The following is a 19,878-nucleotide window of genomic DNA, read 5'->3' on the forward strand; positions in this document are numbered from 1 at the left end:
CAAAGTAATTACAGATGTATGTAGGACATTACCTTATGAATTAATTCAGGCCTCTGTTGCAACCTGTTGTTCTATGTTTCTAAGAATGGGAGCAAGTGAGGACTGGTGGGACTGGAATGGAGAATAAGAAAAAAGCTGAACCCAATTCCTTCATCTTTTATGCTGTCATTTATCATAGCTGGAATCAGTTAGACCCTTAAAATAAATCATACTGACTGTGCTCTATTTTAGTGACAAACTATTTAAATGAAATCGAAGCAACCCTAAACGATCMCACTAACACTTCTGTGCCAACTATTAGCAATATGCATGAGCACAACTGCTTGTTTGTTTCATATTGCACAACAACATGATCGGTTAAATGTGGATTTCTCAGTAAAGTGATCACGGGGGTGAGGGATAAGAAGGGAACTTGGCCTACGGTCAGGGATCCGTGATGAGTTGATTGCAGACATGCTCAAATCACCCTGCCATCTGTCTTCGGTCTCAGATGCTGTTATGGATCCAGGCTAGCCTCACCCTTACTCTGCCTCAATGACGTAAGACAACCATCTTTTTATCTTTTAACTGCAAGGACCTTCTCCCCCCTTTATTTCATATTTTTGTAAATATGCTTTAATGATATACAGTGAGTATACAAAATATTAAGAACACCTGCTATTTCCATGACATGGACTGACCAGCTTAAAGCTATGAACCCTTATTGACGTCACTTGTTAAATCCACTTCAAATCAGTGTAGATGAATGGGAGGAGAGAGGTTCAAGGATTTTTAAGCCTTGAGACATGGACTGTGTATGTGTGCCATTCAGAGGGTGAATGAGCAAGACAACATATTTAAGTTCCTTTGAATGGGATATGGTAGTAGGTGCCCGGCTCACCGGTTTGCGTCAAGAACTGTAGCACTGTCAGTCAACAGTTTCCTGTGTATCAAGAATGGTCCACCACCCAAAACAACATCTTGGGCAAGAATTGCTGTGGAATATTTGACACCATGTAGAGTCCATGCCCTGACGAATTGAGGCTGTTCTGTAGGCTAGGGGGAGGGGTGCAACTCAATATTATAAAGGTGTATACTCAGTGTATAATATGTTTCTGAATTGCACTTATTCCAATAGTACTGTGAATGGATCAACTAAACTGGTTTGCTTGAGATACCCACGTAGTTGTCGAGTCCCTCAGTTGTACGCACTGACAAGTTGAGTTGGAATTGACTACAGCATATGGCAAATGTGAAAGCACTATTAGGCAACCACAGTAAATAAAACAGTGGAAACACTCACTTGATAGAACATCTTTATAGAAAAAATAACTCTTCACATTTCCCCAAAACATTTRTTTTTGCTTTTTTCACTTATGTTTGACATTTTTTATTTATTATATTGTCCATTCATTTACGTGGTAAATATTGAACAACTGTAACATCCAACTTTGTGTCAGTGGCTCTATCGTTTAGTTCCTTGGCCAGGTGGTCAGAAGCTTCAGACAGACAGGAACACAAAACGCTTTGGCTCCTGCATTTGGAGCCATAACGATGTCATGGAGGTGTTGACAAGGTGCCAATGAGGACTGTAGTACTCCAAGTAGAGTAACAGTGTCCAGCGGTGATGGCACAGGGAGTTCTATATGGGCTACAGAACACTGTTCCAGAGGAGGCAGCGTGGCAGTCTGCTTGAATGAGGCCCACACTCAACCCAGAGTAGACTAGCCTGTTCACTCAAGCACCAGTCCAGTTTGGCCTAAAGGCACCTGCACTAAAAAGCGCTTCTTTTGCATCTATTGATATGCACTTCCTTCTTTCTTAATTTCCCTCTCCTGTCATTTAAAACGGTCGAGCCCATTAAGAGAGTCGTCAACCTCACTGCCGCTGAAATATTCAGGGTGCAGCACAACAGGTTGGATATAGCAGCGAACCCAGCAACTGAACAAAGGGCTCAACAATCATAGTACTGTGATGCAAAGTTTACAAAAAGTGTAAAAAAAAAAAGAAAATAATTCAATAAGGTAAAAATCTAGTTTGCAGTACCCACATTGTTCTGCTCTGCAAATTGTACCATGCATCAGCATCTTTATTTTAGGTCATAAAGCTCACCAAATAAATAATTGAAAGACAAACCTACTTTTCACATGCACAAGATCATACACAGACCACTGATGACATTTGATCCGTAGTCTACATCTTCTGTAGCATAGTAGAGTATGTTTAACAGCAATTCAAAACCCAGTGCAGGTCACTTTTGGGGACTTTTTMGTTGCAATTTTCCAGTTCAGAGTGCTGCTGACCAATGCAGTTTTAGGGATGTTTGAGGTTTCCTTGAAATGGAGATTCCTTCATTTGATCTATGCTAGAGCACATCAATATAACAACTGACAGTCATACGGCTGTGCGTCACTCTACAAAACATTACTTTGGCCACCCCTGTGTATATTAAAGTTAAAATGTGTTTTTAAATAGTTGTAGCGATTTCAGATTTATCTAAGATACTGAAGTGAATTGTGATCTCCTTCAGGTCTGGGGCCATGGCCTCTGTTAGGACCCTGTGTAGCTCTGCACTACTCCACCTACACAAGAACGCTCTGGGGCTATGTAGTGACTGTAGGAATGGAGATCAGCTGATCTAACTACAGAGGGACCCAAGAAGGATCCTTTCTATCAGACGCCATACAGCGGAAAGGAAAGACTCAGACCAACTTTGGCCTCCATCTCTGCCACTGAGCTACGTTGTTTATATATATATATATATATATATATATAAATAAAAGTGCTTTTAAAATAAACTATAGTTGTGTGATATCGTCTTGCAGTGTCTTGATTTGTTCTTGACCTTACAGTACTAATGCAAAAATGTTAAGAGAGCTACAATGAACAACTGTCCATCACCCTCACCAACTACCTACACCAACACTGGCAGGGACTGTAACAAGACAAACTATGGCAATATCTCCAAAACATCCACTCAATCCAATAAGGATAAACAATTAGTTTAGAACAAATGTAAAGTTGAAAAGACTAATAACAAACCAAGAAATGGGTTATTGTGTTGGCCATGGGTACGCATCTCTTTGCTACACTGCAGAACCAACCGTCTGCTTTCATCACAGAATTGAGACAAACATGAATGAAAATAATTCATATCTATTGTAATAATAGTAATATAATTGCACATTAACCATCAAGAGCAGAGACATTTTGTAAGAGGAAAATACATTAAATGAGAAGTGTACAGACCACCCTTGCACAGTGGAAAATGAGCAGGCAGAGCGAGGGGAAGAGAGGAATTGCATTGCGTGTTTTGACTTTGGAAAATAGCTTTCCACTAGATCTTAAATGATTGCATTATAATTCTTGTCCCATTTTTAACTGAGAAATAGGACAGATAGTTGCACAACGCTTCTTCCTCAGAATCGCCAGTCTCCTCCCCATATCCCTGCCTGCTGTAAGGGGGTTCCCACCCTGCGGCCTTCTAGCTTGGTCTTTCTGTACCGTTGGTGATGAACTTTGTGCCTCCCTCCCGACCTAAGCTATCATGTATTGGGTGATGGCTCTCAGAGCATACAGAAGCTCAGCCTGTAACCGAGCCTCCATTATAAGCAAGTTCACATGGATCTAAGAGGAGAGAGAGAAAAAAAGGATGATATCATAAGAGAGAGCAAGAGATGGAATGGGGTTGAGGGGGAAACAGAACACAAATGACCACTTTGCATCCCATTTGACCACATTACTTGGACAAAACTATTATTCTCCAGTAGATTTAGTTCCAGTATATAGTTCAGCTTTATATGGATGCAGTGTGTATTGGTATGAGGTGGGGTGCGTACCCTCTCGGAAGGTTTGAGTGGTGCCCAGGGCAGGGGACACAGCGGGGTCTTGGTGGCGTCAGGGTAGCAGGCCACAGACTTGATATAAAGCTTCATCTCCCTCTCCAGCAACTGGTTTACCTCCCCGTAGTCATAATCGTCGTACCTGCAGACCCACACCACAAGTGTCACATGTCATGCAAACATGAACYCTATCCAAGCGGGGCCTTTGCAGCGAATCCCAAGCGTTGAATCATAGGACTAACCTGGCTGCAATGCATGTGATCACGATAGCATCTTACTTTACAAGAACTCAAACTATGTACCCAGTGTTCATACGATTTGTGCTGGTTCCTGTGTATGTATACGTGTGTGTGTGTGTTTGTGTGCAGACCAATAGAATGACCTCACCTAATTCCCAACATGCAGTGGATGTAGTTCCAGATGGCTCTCTTCAGGTCAGGCCCGTGGGATGAGGGGAGCGCCGTGACGCTGCGGAAACGGTCGTCCAGCAGGTGCCCGATGTCCGAGTACAGCCGGTTGACCAGGGAGAAGCCGTGGTCCTCCCAGGAGTAGTCCTGCCCAGACAGACCGCACAAACAAACCTGAAATACTGGCATGTTTCCTGTAACACCTCAGCTAACTATATGCCCAAAGACATACGATGCAGCATATGCTACTCACATTCTACAAAAGCTGATTTATTACTTTACTGATATGGACGCCGGTCACCTCCTAGGGAGGGCGTCACGTATTCCAACATGAATGTAAACCATGTCCTTACCTGCACCCGGAATACTTGGAAGTGGTCTTCCTCCCTGCGGGCAAACTCCTGGTAGCCGAACTCGGGGTCTGTTATGAAACGACAGGGGTCTGCTGAGTAGATCATCTCCTCCTCATCTTCCACATCTGAGAGGAAACAGTGAGAGAGGATAAATAAATATAGTCGATCTGTCACTCAACGTTCACGCCAGTGGAGGCTGGTGGGAGCAGCAATAAGCGGACGGGCTCATTGTAAAGGCTGGAATGGAATCAACGGAACGGAGTCAAACATGTGGTTTACATATTTTTGTTATACCGTTCCATTGACTCCATTCCAGCAATTACAAAAAGCCTGTCCTCCTATAGCTCCTCCCACTAGCCTCCACTGGTTCACACATGAGGATAAGTTTAGCCCTCGCCGCTTCACAATGTCAGGTGTGAATGTGAAAGTGAGCGGGGACAGCTGAGTGTGTGTGTGCGTGTACCTGTGTGCTGGAGTGTCTGGGTGTGTAGGACACACTCCCCCCTCCTCTCTTTCTCCTCCTGGGATTTCTGGATCCTCTCTTTCAGACACACCATCTCACAACTGGAGTCCAGAGACTGCCAAGACAGATGAAATGATAAAAGACGTGAAGTTGAACAACATGAAACAATCGGTTGTGGAATAGCGCCGATGTCATACTCAGTCTGATACAGCACACAACCCTTACCCGTCGTCGTGTGGTGTGCTCTGAGGGTGTGGTGAGAGGCGGAGGCGCGCTGACATTGCCGTTGGCAGCGTCACAGAGGCAGTAGCCCGGGGGGGTGCCGTTGGGGGCTATGTGGAGGGGGACGGGGTCGGCGTCGGTGCCAGAGCCAAACACAAAGCTAGAGAGGGAGTGGCAGTGGGCCAGCAGCACCACAGCCTGAACCAGCTCAGCCAGAGACCAGCACTGCTCCCCCGTCTTCAGCAATGCCTGGTGGGGGAAGGACACAGCAGAGAGTGGGCCTTATGGTGGAGATTAGACAGGGGTGGAGAACTCTACTGATCAGGGATATGACCTTCTAAACCAGCGGTTCCCAAACTTTTTTCACTCAGGTCCCCCTTCCAACATTGGGGAACATCCCGCTGTTCACACCCCCCCTTGGTGGAAAGAACATTTTGCAGGGTTAAAGTACATTTCCTGCAATTATACACATTTTGTCATGGGGTGTAGAGAAAATGTTGCCGTTAAAAGCTCATTTTCTTGCAATTCTATACGTTTGGCCATATCTAATGTGTATTCATGTGATATTACTACAACATCTATGGGCTAAAAAACATTAGCTGACATGGGCTAGTTGATCAGCAAGTTATAAAAAGCTCTATAAGGTCTGAAATGACAAGAGGAAAACTGATGATGCACTACCCAATTTCAAAATTGCACCTTGTGCATTCTACCATTACAACTTTCAAGAGTAAACTGATCCGGACTGAGTTCCTTACAAAAAGGGGGAACCACTGTTCTAAACCGCAAAGATAAGAATGAATCAAAATCCAAATTTAGGCATCAAAACATTAGTTTTTGGCACATTTTATAAGAGCCCATAACTTTTTCAAGGAGCTGGTTCTTGTGGTACCTGTATGTGTGAGCGGGCGGTGAGCCAGGGTTGGTGGGCCAGAACCTTGTTGAGTTGGTCAAGGTGTTGCAGGCGAGGGGGGACGGCCTCCAGCCCCTGTAGCCACAGCGGGTCCCCCCCCACCCTGAGAAACTGGGCCGAGTGCAGAGACACCAGGTAGCCACAGTGATGCTGCGCTGCAGCCTGGGWGAGATGGAGGGAGGGACAGAGACACACACTTCAATACAAGTAGGCTTGACTCCAGGATGTTGACCACATTTGGGTCAATGTGCGTGGGTGGGTTGTGGCGAGTTTGTGTCTGTGTAAATGTTTATGTACATGAAAGTGGGGTCAGTGCAAGTGTATGCAACTGTGCATGGGTGATTGGCGCAAATACAAGAGGCATTTCTGTGCATCATGCAGTGCGCGTGTGTCCAGTGGCCTCACCATAATGGCGATGTAGTGGCGGTACTGCAGGGGCAGGGGGCCGTCCATGTGGAGGATGTAGTGCTGGGTGCGGAGGAAGCTCTCCAGGTACTGGGGGTGAGAGGCCATCTGCTGGGACACGGCGTCCACACCCCCCCTGCTGGCCAGAGCCTTCATGCACCGCAGCGACACCCGCTCCTTCTCAGCGTTCACCTTCGTCACCTGGACAGGACCAGAGGAAGAGGAGGGTGAGACAGGTGGCAGAGACAATATGCCACTGACAATGCACACAGCAACTGCCAACTAGGTCTATGCAATGATTCATCCCAGGTGAAAATCAATGTTTTATAACAAAAAATGGGGAATAAATTAAATGCCAGTTTTTCCACAAGCCTTATTTAGTGAGGATTGCTTATGGTGGCAGGCATGCTGACAGATAGCCTCAGTTTTGATGGTCCTGTGGTGTCAGCCTACAGTGAGATCGGTATGTGAATTGCAGGCAGGTCAGGACTGTGGGTTTTGAACCAACCGTTGACAGGAGCCTTCTTATAACCGCAGCAAAGATATTGTACCACTAGACATTCCTCACAATATTCCCCTGCAAAACACAAACAAGGCCGCTCTGCACACTTTTCAGGCAGAGAGACTTGCTGGTAGAGAAAAGAGCTCAGCATCCCACACATTCACAGTACCAGAGAGGATCAACCAAAAGACAAAACAGATACATTTTATTTATTTCACCTTTATTTAACCAGGTAGGCAAGTTGAGAACAAGTTCTCATTTACAATTGCGACCTGGCCAAGATAAAGCAAAGCAGTTCGACACAAACAACAACACAGAGTTACACATGGAGTAAAACAAACATACAGTCAATAATACAGTAGAAAAATAAGTCTATATACAATGTGAGCAAGTGAGGTGAGATAAGGGAGGTGAAGGCAACAAAAAAAAGCCATGGTGGCAAAGTAAATACAATATAGCAAGTAAAACACTGGAATGGTTGATTTGCAGTGGAAGAATGTGCAAAGTAGAGATAGAAATAATGGGGTGCAAAATCAATAGTCATAGGAGGATGCAATGAGACTACCCTGAATTAACTGCTCAAAGTCCTCCACTTTACTATGATAAAATGAGTAGAGCAGATACATGTAGAGGAACTTGGGTGTATGGGGGATTGTGAGGCTGGAACTGAATGAGGCCTCATTGAGGGAAGAACCACAGTAAAGAAGGAGGAAAGTCCAAACCGACAGGGAGAGTCTGGCAGGGGAGGAGGAGAGTCACAGGCCAAGAGAAACATGGACTCAGAGAGACTGGTCTTATAAAGGCTAAAGGGATTTATTACCTCTCTCACTCTCATACAACYGCTTCTAGGAAAAGGTGTTGGCACCGGGCTGGAGAGAGCGGGTCTTGACTCGGTTCCACAGTGTGTGAAATGTGAGAGGCCAGGGCAGCTTACATAGGGTCCAAGTGGCTAAGCAGCCTCTGCTGGCAGAGCCTGGTGTTCTCAGTTATGGCTAGGGCTGTTGCGGTGAACTTATTACCGCCACACCGGCGGTCACGAGTGATGAAGGCAGTCAAATTCCACATGACCATTTAAGTCGAGGTAATTAGGCTTCAAGCTCTGATGCTGCTGATGGTCATTAGTAGCCTACTAAACTTGCTAACTGCCTGGTACTCAGCACTCTATTGTCCCTCTAATCACTGTGATATCAATGCAAATGTCTTCGAAAATCTAATCAGACCCTTCACGAGAGCCCATGAGCTCAAGTTGCGCAACATTTCTATAGGCTATGCAAATGCTGGAGAAAACAGAGTGATGGCCACTATTAAAAATATAAGGATCCCATCAGCTTTCTATAGGTTAGGCCTACTATATTTATTTCTCAACTTCCCTAATATTAAGCACATTGCTTCTTTACAACAAGGAGTATAGCCTACCTGGCTGGCATGACAATAAACCACAGGGAAAAGCGTTCTCCATTCGCTATTTAAGTGCATAGATGACATGTATTTTTTCCTGCTGCCCCCGTTTTCGATACAGGTGCATGATAATGGTCCATTCTAAATCAAAACGTTACACATTATTTAGTATATGTAAAGATAAGATTAAATCAAGAAAAGTGTGATGGGTGACAATATTAGCTTATCACTTGTGAATTAAATATTATCCCCTGTGAATGACGCCCAGCATAAGAAACAATGTGACTTTTTGGAATCCTAGTCGCACACCTCATGTAGCCTAGCCCATAGGCATATATGCTTTGATAAGGTTTGTATTACAACTAAAATGGCCAAATAACTTCTTAAAATGAAGTACATTAATCCGCTTTACAAAGGGTGTAGAGTCTAACTGGCATATATAAGCAGCACGTGACTTTCAAGTTTGGGAAAGATCATTTTCACCATAAAAAATGCCCCTTTATAATAATAGCATTACATGCATAATCGCATTTGCGGTCACTTTTGATAATGGTGTTTTCCACTAATGGAACATTTGCACTTATAGCCTACTACCATGTATGCATTGCTGCGCTTATAATGTGAAGAAATAGCCATTTTAAGCTAAACATTCTGATTTGTTGCGTCAGCCACATTGCATAAAACATGTTTTGATGCTAGTGGTTGTATTCATTTGGGATCTATCACATCCCACAACTGTCCTGGACTATGTTTGGAATATTTATTTCTCACACAGAACAGGTCAACTAATGTACTATGGGGGATAGTAGATTGACATAGGCTAGTGCTTTTGCTGTTTGTTAGGCCTACTCATCTTGACGAAAAGTAAATGTGAACAGTTCTTCCAACACGCACCTCTGAAGAGCCATGTGAGTGAGAGGGCTTCCAATTGCACAGCACACCCAGGGAGAAGGGCACAACGCAGCACTCCAGGCCGCAAAGGGCATGGATTTCTTTAGGGTGCATTACGGCCACAAAGGGGATGCCACCGTGAAATTCAAGGCATCATCAAGTGCTTGTCAAATTGTGAATGAGACTATTGGAGTGTGTACAAAAGCAGAGCTCATGACTTTATAATCTAATCATGCAGCCTTACAATGTAAAAAAAAATATAAACACATAGGCCAACTTTTGTATAACAATTAAAGTTACATTAACTCTTAATTAAGCATACAGGAGTACCCATTTCTTTGTTCACCGCTCAAAACAGAATAGCCGCATGTGCGCACTCCCTCAAATCGTTTGGAGACAATATTTATATATTTTATTCAGTCTTGTTCAAATTGAATTCTTCATATTCTAAAATAATGCCACGGAATTATAAGCAAATCTTGTCTGCTAAATGAACTAGTGTAACCCACAGCCATTTGGCATAACCACATCAGGACAACTCAAGAGTACGCTATCCTTTTCATCTGAAATTGACTACATTTTCTTCATATCATGCTTCTTTAGACCTGTCTAAAATAAATCATGGATTTATTGTTAAGGTGTAGGCTATATTACATTGACTTTTTTTAAATGGCTTGTAGGCTATATGTGGAAGCCAGGAGATCCTAAATTTGTTTTGGTCAATTACCGTGAGACCGACAGTTATTTGCTTGACAATCCCCGGCGGACAATTTCGTGACCGCCACAGCCACTAGTTATGGCTCCCCTCATACCAAAGGTATATCTATATCAGCGGGTGTGTGGCAGCGATGGTGATTTGCGATGGTCGTTATGTAGCTCTAACACCTCACGTAATAGCTCCGTGGCATTTAGCCGCATGTTAGCATACCTCACTGGCTTCTCTGTGGCTCATAAAAACGCTTCACTTCACACCTTACCCAGCAGGTGGCGCTGCTCTTCCTCCAACATTAGGCACAAAGACTATCCAATATTAAAATGAACACACATCTCCAACATTTTGGTGGATGTCAAGAAGGGGAACAGGATAGGCCTAGGGGGTTTAACCACTCAGCTGACAGCCCATGGCATTCATTGCCTCAATGATTAAATGTGACATTTTATTTCTATGGCCTTCCAATACACGAGTCCTCATTCACAATGACTTGAGTTATTTTTAAAATCACCATGCAACAGCCATTGACTACAATGTGTCAATCTCATGGTAGTCCTATATAGAGCATGCATGGTCAGGTGTGGCCTTTGAAGAGAGAAAAACATGTAAGTGGTTCAGTGACAGAGACTGCAGCAAACAGGAGAGAAAGCTCTTGACATGCAGACTTGGATCCTGACCCACTTGCCTACTTTCAAGGAACGCGGGAGCTCAACTCTACGACATGGGCCTCATTGGTCTAGCATCAAGGTCTTTGACACACTGGCGTACGTCACTCACACAACCCTACATGTATGCCCCCACAACTCTGTGCCTGCTGATTTGTGGCCCCACATTTTCCATGTTGGAGAGCAATCAAAGTCCCACTCTCCAGGAACTCGGTCTAACCAAGTCTCCATGGGTATTTTGAGGAACTTTCTGGGAATCAAGTTCCATACAAGCGAATTAAACACAAGTTAAAATTTCAGTCAGGGCTCGGTCAGGCTTTAAAGGCTGTATCATAAACATCCTGCTGTGGCCATGACACCACATTATTAGTGTGTGTTATTAACGTGTCAGACCGATGCGTTAAAGCTGTAATGCCAACGCTCCAGACCAGTCAGCCAGATGGAACCCTATTCCCAACCAGGATGCTACGAGCCTCAGAGGTCATGTCCCACTCGCCCTGTAAATATATCACAGTTCATCAGGGCCCGATAACCAAGCCTGATGAAAAACAGGCTCACAGTGGCAGTAAAGACAAATGTGTTCAGCACCTCTCAACAGGCCAGTCACCATTTACCTGATAGCGCTGTAGGGAAACAGAATCAAGCATGCTAGCAGATACCATAGACCTCCAGTCATTGTGCTAACGCTAGTTAACGTTGGCTTGCAAAACTACCTTTAACTTCCTTCATACTAGACAGAGACGTAAACATGGTATCCACAACTTAATCTGACTCTGGGGAAGAAGATAAAGGGCCTCATTGCCAAAATCCATAAGTATCCCTTTAAGTTACAGTATGAGAGAACCTGTATGGAAGGTGTCAGTGGCACACATACAGGTAGGGTGAGTGACCTGCTTCAGAAGACATGGAACTAGTCATTCTGTTCACCGTTGTTGGAATTTTGCAATTGTTCACTAATAATTCAAACCAGACAAGAAAAAGTCAGACACTTTAAACTATCACAACGGCATACATTTTCTATACGGTACAATTAGTCTCCCCAGACATCTTGACATGCTCAAATAGGGAAATTAATCTCCAACATGTTCCATTATAAGAAGTAGTCTAGTCAAACTAAAACAGGAACCAACATCCTTTCATCAGTCCCAGGCAGGAAATGACAATGAGTCGCACATCAATTCTGCTGACTCTTAACACAATTGTATTTGTGTACGTATAGCCCAACTAACAAGTGGCACAAAATAAAAAAACGTAGCTAATGTACAAACTACAATAAAAATAATAATATAAAACGCAACATTTAAAGTGCTGGTCCCATGTTTCATGAGTTGAAATAAAAAAATCCCAGCAAAGCTTATTTCTCTCATTTTGTGCACAAATTTGTTTACATCCCTGTTAGTGAGCATTTTATCCTTTGTCAATATAATCCAGCCACCAGAAGGGTGTGGCATGCTAAGAAGTTGTTTAAAACGGAATGCTCATTACACAGGTGCACCTTGTGCTGGGGGACAATAAAAGGTCACTCTAAAATGTGCCGTTTTGTCACATACCATAGATGTCTCGAGTTGAGGGAGAGTGCAATTGGCATGCTGACTGCTGAAATGTCAACCAGAGCAGTTGCCAGAGAATTGAATGTTAATGAATCTACCATAAGCAGCCTCCAACGTCGTTTTAGAGAATTTGGCAGTACGTCCAACCTGCCTCACAACCGCAGACCACGTGTAACCACGGCAGCCCAGGAGCTCTACATCTAGCTTCTTCACCTGCGGGATCGTCAGATTGGGAGGGTGGAGTATGTCTGTAATAAAGACTTTTTGTTGAGAAAAACTCATTCTGATTAGCTGGGCCTGGCTTCCCAGTGGGTGGGCCTGGCTCCCAAGTGAGTGGACCTATTCCCTCCCAGACCCACCCTGCCCAGTCATGTGAAATCCATAGAATAGCCTAATTCATTTATTCCAAATCAACTGATTTCCTTACATGAACTGTAACTCTGCAAAATCTTTGAAATTGTTGCATGTTGCGGTTATATTTTTGTTCAGTATAAATGAGTAACAACTAATGAAATCAACTGAAAGGGCCTCTAGGTCAATTGCTATAGGCTAATCAAGGAAATTAACACATACAGTTGAAGTCGGAAGTTTACATACACTTAGGTTGGAGTCATTAAAACTCGTTTTTCAACCACACCACAAATTTCTTGTTAACAAACTATAGTTTTGGCAAGTTGGTTAGGACATCTACTTTGTGCATGACACAAGTAATTTTTCCTACAATTGTTTACAGACAGATTATTTCACTATCACAATTCCAGTGGGTCAGAAGTTTGCATACACTAAGTTGACTGACTTTAAACAGCTTGGAAAATTCCAGAAAATGATGTCATGGCGTTAGAAGCTTCTGATAGCCTAATTGACATCATTTGAGTCAATTGGAGGTGTACCTGCGGATGTATTTCAAGGCCAACCTTCAAACTCAGTGCCTTTTTGCTTGACATCATGGGAAAATCAAAAGAAATCAGCCAAGACCTCAYAAAAAAAAATTGTAGACCCTGACAAGACTGGTTCATCCTTGGGAACAATTTCCAAATGCCTGAAGGTACCACGTTCATCTGTACAAACAATAGCACGCAAGTATAAACACCATGGGACCACGCAGCCGTCATACCGCTCAGGAAGGAGACACGTTCTGTCTCCTGGAGATGAACGTACTTTGGTGCGAAAAGTGCAAATCATTCCCAGAACAACAGCAAAGGACCTTGTGAAGATGCTGGAGGAAACAGGTACAAAGGTATCTATATCCACAGTAAAACGAGTCCTATATCGACATAACCTGAAAGGCCGCTCAGCAAGGAAGAAGCCACTGCTCCAAAACTGCCATAATAAAGCCAGACTACGGTTTGCAACTGCACATGGGGACAAAGATCATACTTTTTGGAGAAATGTCCTCTCGTCTGATGAAACAAAAATATAACTGTTTGGCCATAATGACCATTGTTATGTTTTGAGGAAAAAGAGGGATGCTTGCAAGCCGAAGAACACCATCCCAACCGTGAAGCACGGGGGTGGCAGCATCATGCTGTGGGAGTGCTTTGCTGCAGGAGGGACTGGTGCACTTTACAAAATAGATGGCCTCATGAGGAAGGAAAAGTATGTGGATATATTGAAGCAATATCTCAAGACATCAGTCAGGAAGTTAAAGCTTGGTCGCAAATGGGTCTTCTAAATGGACAATGACCCCAAGCATACTTCCAAAGTTGTGGCAAAATGGCTTAAGGACAACAAAGTCAAGATATTGGAGTGGCACACACAAAGCCCTGACCTCAATCCTATAGAAAATGTGTGGGCAGAACTGAAAAAGTGTGTGCGAGCAAGGAGGCCTACAAACCTGACTCAGTTACACCAGCTCTGTCAGGAGGAATGGGCCAAAATTCACCCAACTTATTGTGGGAAGCTTGTGGAAGGCTACCCAAAACATTTGACCCATGTTAAACAATTTAAAGGCAATGTTACCAAATACTAATTGAGTGTATGTAAATTTCTGACCCACTGGGAATGTGATGAAAGAAATAAAAGCTGAAATAAATCACTCTACTATTATTCTGGCATTTCACATTCTTAAAATAAAGTGGTGATCCTAACTTACCTAAGAGGACATTTGTACTAGGATTAAATGTCAGGAATTGTGAAAAACTGAGTTTAAATGTATTTGGCTAAGGTGTATGTAAACTTCCGACTTCAACTGTAGGCCTATATAGAGACATGCCATACTGATTGCAACAGCATATAATATCAAAGTGTAAAGGCTGAGATAAATAACATGCACAGGGATTACTGATAGTGTTTCCAAGAGCAGACTGCTGTATTGTATTAAGTGAGGAAGGTTGAGCGGCTGTAAATCAGCTGAAAGCCTTTCAATAAAGTATTGTCCTGACGAAGGCCTGTAACTCCCTGGGTCTCTGCAGAGGTTAACATGATTTGAAATGCAAAAGAACCATTGATTTACCACATCATCCACTCTGACCCTGGTCCCTGCCTCTCTGCTGCACAGGGAAACTCATTTGTTTATTGATTCGAGAACGTCACAAGGTAAAAACGAGATGCAAAGGATAGTGGCAGTGGTGAGGGGAGGGAAAGAAGAAACAAACAGATGGGAAAAGGGGATGGGAAACAGGCAGATTATAAACTGGGTGGTTCGAGCCCTGAATGCTGATTGGCTGACAGCCGTGGTATATCAGACCGTATACCACAGGTATGACAAACATTTACTTTTACTGCTCCAATTACATTGGTAACCAGTTTATTATAGCAATAAGGCACCTCGGGGGTTTGTGGTATATGGCCAATATTCCACTGCTAAGGGCTGTATCCACAGGCACACTGCGTTGCATCGTGTGTAAGAACAGCCCTTAGCCGTGGTATATTGGCAATACACCACAAACCGCGAGGTGCCTTATTGCTTAAATAGACAATGGCCTATAAATTGTGGAGTATGAAATAAGAAATGGGAAGTATGCAGAGATGACCAAGCAAAGGAGAACGAAGACTAGAAAAATGATGCAAGTAGTGGTTCAAAGGGTAAATGTGACAGGGAGGGAGGGAGCGGATAAGGTAGTGCAGGGGGCTGCAAGGGAGGAGGTTAGCTGCAGATGAAAGAGGAGATGGAATGCAGATAGAATATCCCTCTAAGTGAGCCTGAAGGGGTCTGTCCTTGTTATTAGCTGCTCTGCTAGTGTCGAGTACCGGCTGCGTGCCTTTAACACACTCGTCCCTCTTCACCGGAAACACAAACAGCAGCTCTGTTTTTGGCTCTGCAAGGGAGGTGTGCTAAACAACCAGCTGCAGCCCACAGGAGGGGTAGGGGGTGGGGGTAGGGGGTGCTGGGCAGGACAGAAGCCACAGATGACCCACACAAACATACCATGCTACATATGGAGAGACATGCACAACAACAAAAACATGACAAGCAGGTAGAACCAGATTATATGGTGACATGAGGCAGACAGCTGAGTATAGACAAGAAACAAGTGCTAATGCACACAAGGTGTTTCAGAATTCAGGTTACTTTATTTGTTTGATCTAGTCATCTTTTGTAGCCTGGTTAGTTACATTCATAATACCCCCTTTTCAACCTTCTCTCTGCCTCTTTTTRAAACTAAAAGTACGCCTAATATGCTGACTACACCAGCCACATACATATGCGCCATCGCAGCATGGTGATTTTGTCCACCCACACCAGTCCCGATCATGACACGCAGGCTAAAATATCAAAACCAACTTTAATAATATGGGGACAGGTCGAAACACAAATGAAACATTCATGGACATTCAGATAGCTAGCTGGTCTTGGGAGATAAACATTGGGTTATTTTATGCACACGGTCCTCTTGTTAGTTGGTTCTTCCCAGAATTTTGACCCAGTCATACAAAATCGTATGTTTCTCTACTCTGACAATTAATCCACAGATAAAAAATTAAAGCTAGTTAGATTTTAGCTTTCTTTAATCTCTCCTCCTTTGTCTTTCAAGCATCCAGGGTTGGTATCTTCCTGATATCCAATTATCAAATCAAACTTTATTTGTCACATGCACCGAATACAACAGGAGGGGACTTGCAGTGTGTCGCGTGTATCAAATAGAACCAAGTTCTATTTTAGCGCTTTCCTACGCAGACGCGATCGAGCGGTGCGGGTGAAATGATTGAAACACGTGTGTACATTTATTTTGCAACTGTCACACAACTTGTGTAAGAATTGCCAATTCATATCAATGTCAGCAGATAATACAGTTTTTAAAACACTTGACATTTATCTGCTGGCACTTTTATTGACAAGATATACAGTGGTAAGGGAGCAATAGTCTAGGAGGGGCCCTACTTTGGGTTCTGCACAAAGAACACCCAAAAGCATGATGCAACAATATGTCTGTTGTTTTCTAACCAGAGCTGCAACATGTCCAAAACTGTAAACCTCAGAAAGGATCTTGTTTATTCAAATTAAAAATATACATCCCATGCTTCTGTCTAGTCAAATCTGCAAACGCCTGGTGCAAATCTCATAAGGATGGCTATTCATCACATTTTTATGTATGACAGGTTTGGTGCAGGAGATAAATGTGACACATCTGACATATACATAGCATTGAAGAAAGCCTAGGTCTAAACCCCTATATGCAAGTGCAGGTACAGGTCAAATCTAATTTTACATCAAATATTAAGGAATGCATGTCACTGAGCACATTCCTCTATTGTTCTAGCTACTTCTGAATGTTGAATCGCAGTAAACAAGTTATCCTCTCCGCACTGCCACCTCTCGGCTGTACATMGAAAAACAGCACAGAAATGAGAAAAACAACTTTGATTGGCAGTGCACCCAGCATCACTGCACACAAGGTCTAAATCTTAGTGAAAAAATACACACAAAACAAATATCTTTATCAAACGTTTGACATTATGACAGAGGACAATGCATTAGGCCGATTGAAACAGAACTGCTCCTTGAACTGATTGTCAACGACGGTCTTTGTTCGTTAGCAAGCCAACTATATTCTTTGCAGCTGGTCAGAACATACTGACTGCCAAAATGATGGAATGACATTGCGTTAGCAGACACTTTTTCTGTACGTGCAAATCTCTAGAGATGATGTCATTATTGCCTTCTCCCACAAAAAGAGAAAAGAGTATGCGGCTGATGGCCATCAAACCTAGTCAGAAAATATAGCTACAATCATAATGCAAATACATCACGAAGAAAAGTATAGCCTAGTTTGCAGATTAACATATTCGTTTTTACTATCCAGTTAACGTTAGCTAGTTGTCAATCCATTATGGCAACYTTCTAGAACTAGGTTACTATTCAACACTGTTAGTTTAGTTGAATTGATGTCTAAACCATTTTTCAACAACAGCAAATGTTCATTTATTGACTGACTGACAAATCAAAATTATTGACAGCTTGTTACCGTCCCTTCAATAAGCCCCCTAACTATATAAATTAAATGACAATCGATGATGACCATTGGCATTGCATTGTTGGTACTTTGGCTAGTTAACGTGATTTACCTAGCTATTTCAGAGATGACAAACAATAGTTCGCTAGCTGGCCATTTCTTTGGCCAGTTGGCTCAGAATAACCGTTAGTTAGTTAGCTAACGTTACTTGCCTTGGCTAGTAAACTAGCTAGCTTGTTAGCTAACTTAATAGCCACCTGTTAATTAACGTAGCTGCTCACCTGCCCCTTGTCAACTGTCATCTAACGTTAGCTAGCTAGTTATCAAGTCAGTTGTCTGAGTGAGTTACCAAGGCAGTTAGCTACCTAGCCATTTTATGTCGACAAACTAYCTCGGACATTAAATTAGTTAGCTAGCTAAAACAAAAGTAAAAGCAAATCTCGAGACAAAAAAAATCCACTGTTATCAAGGGATGTAACTAAGTATAAGTAGCTAACGTTAGTTCTGGAGCTAACATTGGCTAACAGTGTCGTGAGAGACAAAACCTGCCACTAGTTTTTCAGGACAAAATGAATGAACGACACAGTCGATGGAACTTTATTAGTAGCCAGCTAACGTTAATCATAAATTGGAATGTTGACTGGCTTTTTAGTAGTTAAGTCAAGACAAATACCTGGTTCTGGACGCGCTGACATTGGTTTCTGAGAGGGTAATCCATTTCTTTCATAAAGATGATCATTTTCCAACTAATTAGTGCATGGATACGGCTCTGTCTCTCCTGATGTCCACCTACCCAYCTGACAAAGCGGGGCCACTACAAGTCTGGGCATTTAGCTAGAGGTGAAAAAAACTCGCAATGCACTGACAGCTCCAGTAACAGTGTGCCCAATCAACGCATAAAGGGGCGGAGTAAAGAGTAGGGTCCGTGCAAATGCTAAAGCACAATCAATTTACAGAGATATTTAAGGCTTCAACTCTTTCACTGAAAGGCTGATATGAAAGTCAATTACTGCTAGCTATGGTCTGGTGGAAAAAAAACATTTGATGCATTCAASGTTGAGATCAATTTGCAGTGTATTTTTCTTTATTTTTCCACAGTCCACAGAGAGGAAAGCCATGCAACAAAATTACATCTCACAGGACTTACTCCAGTACCTACTGGGTCCAAAATAAATTTCTCATATAGGGCCCTAAAAAAAAAGAACCGCAAGTGATGTATGGGTATATTCTTAGCCAAGCTTGACATCAGCAGGTGTGTTTGTAGGTGGGTGCAGTGGTAAAAAAGACCCATTGGTCATACTTGAGTAAAAGTAAAGATACCTTAATTGAAAAATGTCCATCCTGATACTTGATTACTAGTAATTCATCAGAAAAAAACTGTCTGTATGAAACAAAATAGAGGAACAGAAGATTGTACTAAAAAAGGAACATATGCATGCATCAGATAATGTCATACGGAACGATTCCCTGACACTTCTGAGGAAAAGGAAAGCAAACAAGTTATAATCACCAAGTTATAAACACAAGCTCTCCACTGCATTAGTAACATGTTAACTTGCCCAAGTCTGGTTTTAATTCCAGTTTTTCTACAAATTTATATGGAACTATTCAATCATAAGATACATGTCCTTCAAATGCTGATATTTGGTTGTGTTGACAATCAAACACAATTCAATATCACTACATTTGAAATCATCCTGTCACACCCTGATCTGTTTCACCTGTCTTTGTGCTTGTATCCACCCCCCTCCAGGTGTCGCCCATCTTTCCTATTATCCCCTGTGTATTTATACCTGAGTTCTCTGTTTGTCTGTTGCCAGTTTGTTTTGTTTTTGAAACCTACCAGCATGTTGTTCCCCTGCATGGTTCTTTTTCCTGTTCCTAGTCCTTTGTGGTTTTGAACCTTCTGCCTGCCCTGCCTACCATTTTTGTACCTTACCCCCACCTAACTGGATTATTGACCTGACTGCCTCCCGTTCTGGACCCTACACTCTGGATTATTGACCCCTGCTTGCCTTTGACCTGTCGTTTGCCTGCTCCTGTTTTAGAAATACACTTTTGTTTCTTCGACACTGTCTGCATCTGTGTCATACCTYAAATGTGATACATCCAGAGCTTGAAACCTTAGGCCTATAGTATTGTCTATTTGAAATGACTTTGATAGCAACAGTGTATATTTGGTT

The 19,878-nt window shown here is 42.8% G+C and overlaps 1 protein-coding gene across 1 annotated transcript; it reads right to left on the minus strand.

Moving 5' to 3' along the window:
- Nucleotides 1-1,278: 1,278 nt before the first annotated feature.
- On the minus strand, nt 1,279-18,596 carry LOC111965703 (sestrin-3-like). Its single transcript, XM_023989937.2, has 9 exons — nt 18,369-18,596; nt 6,585-6,785; nt 6,159-6,341; nt 5,270-5,515; nt 5,045-5,159; nt 4,582-4,706; nt 4,209-4,375; nt 3,819-3,963; nt 1,279-3,606 (listed from the first exon to the last, which is right to left on the minus strand). The coding sequence occupies exons 1-9, from the start codon at nt 18,432-18,434 to the stop codon at nt 3,517-3,519; spliced, it is 1,338 nt and encodes a 445-aa protein (XP_023845705.1). The 5' UTR covers nt 18,435-18,596; the 3' UTR covers nt 1,279-3,516.
- Nucleotides 18,597-19,878: the final 1,282 nt, after the last annotated feature.

This window comes from Salvelinus sp. IW2-2015, linkage group LG6.2 (assembly GCF_002910315.2).
Source record: "Salvelinus sp. IW2-2015 linkage group LG6.2, ASM291031v2, whole genome shotgun sequence".
Taxonomy (NCBI): Eukaryota; Metazoa; Chordata; class Actinopteri; order Salmoniformes; family Salmonidae; genus Salvelinus; species Salvelinus sp. IW2-2015.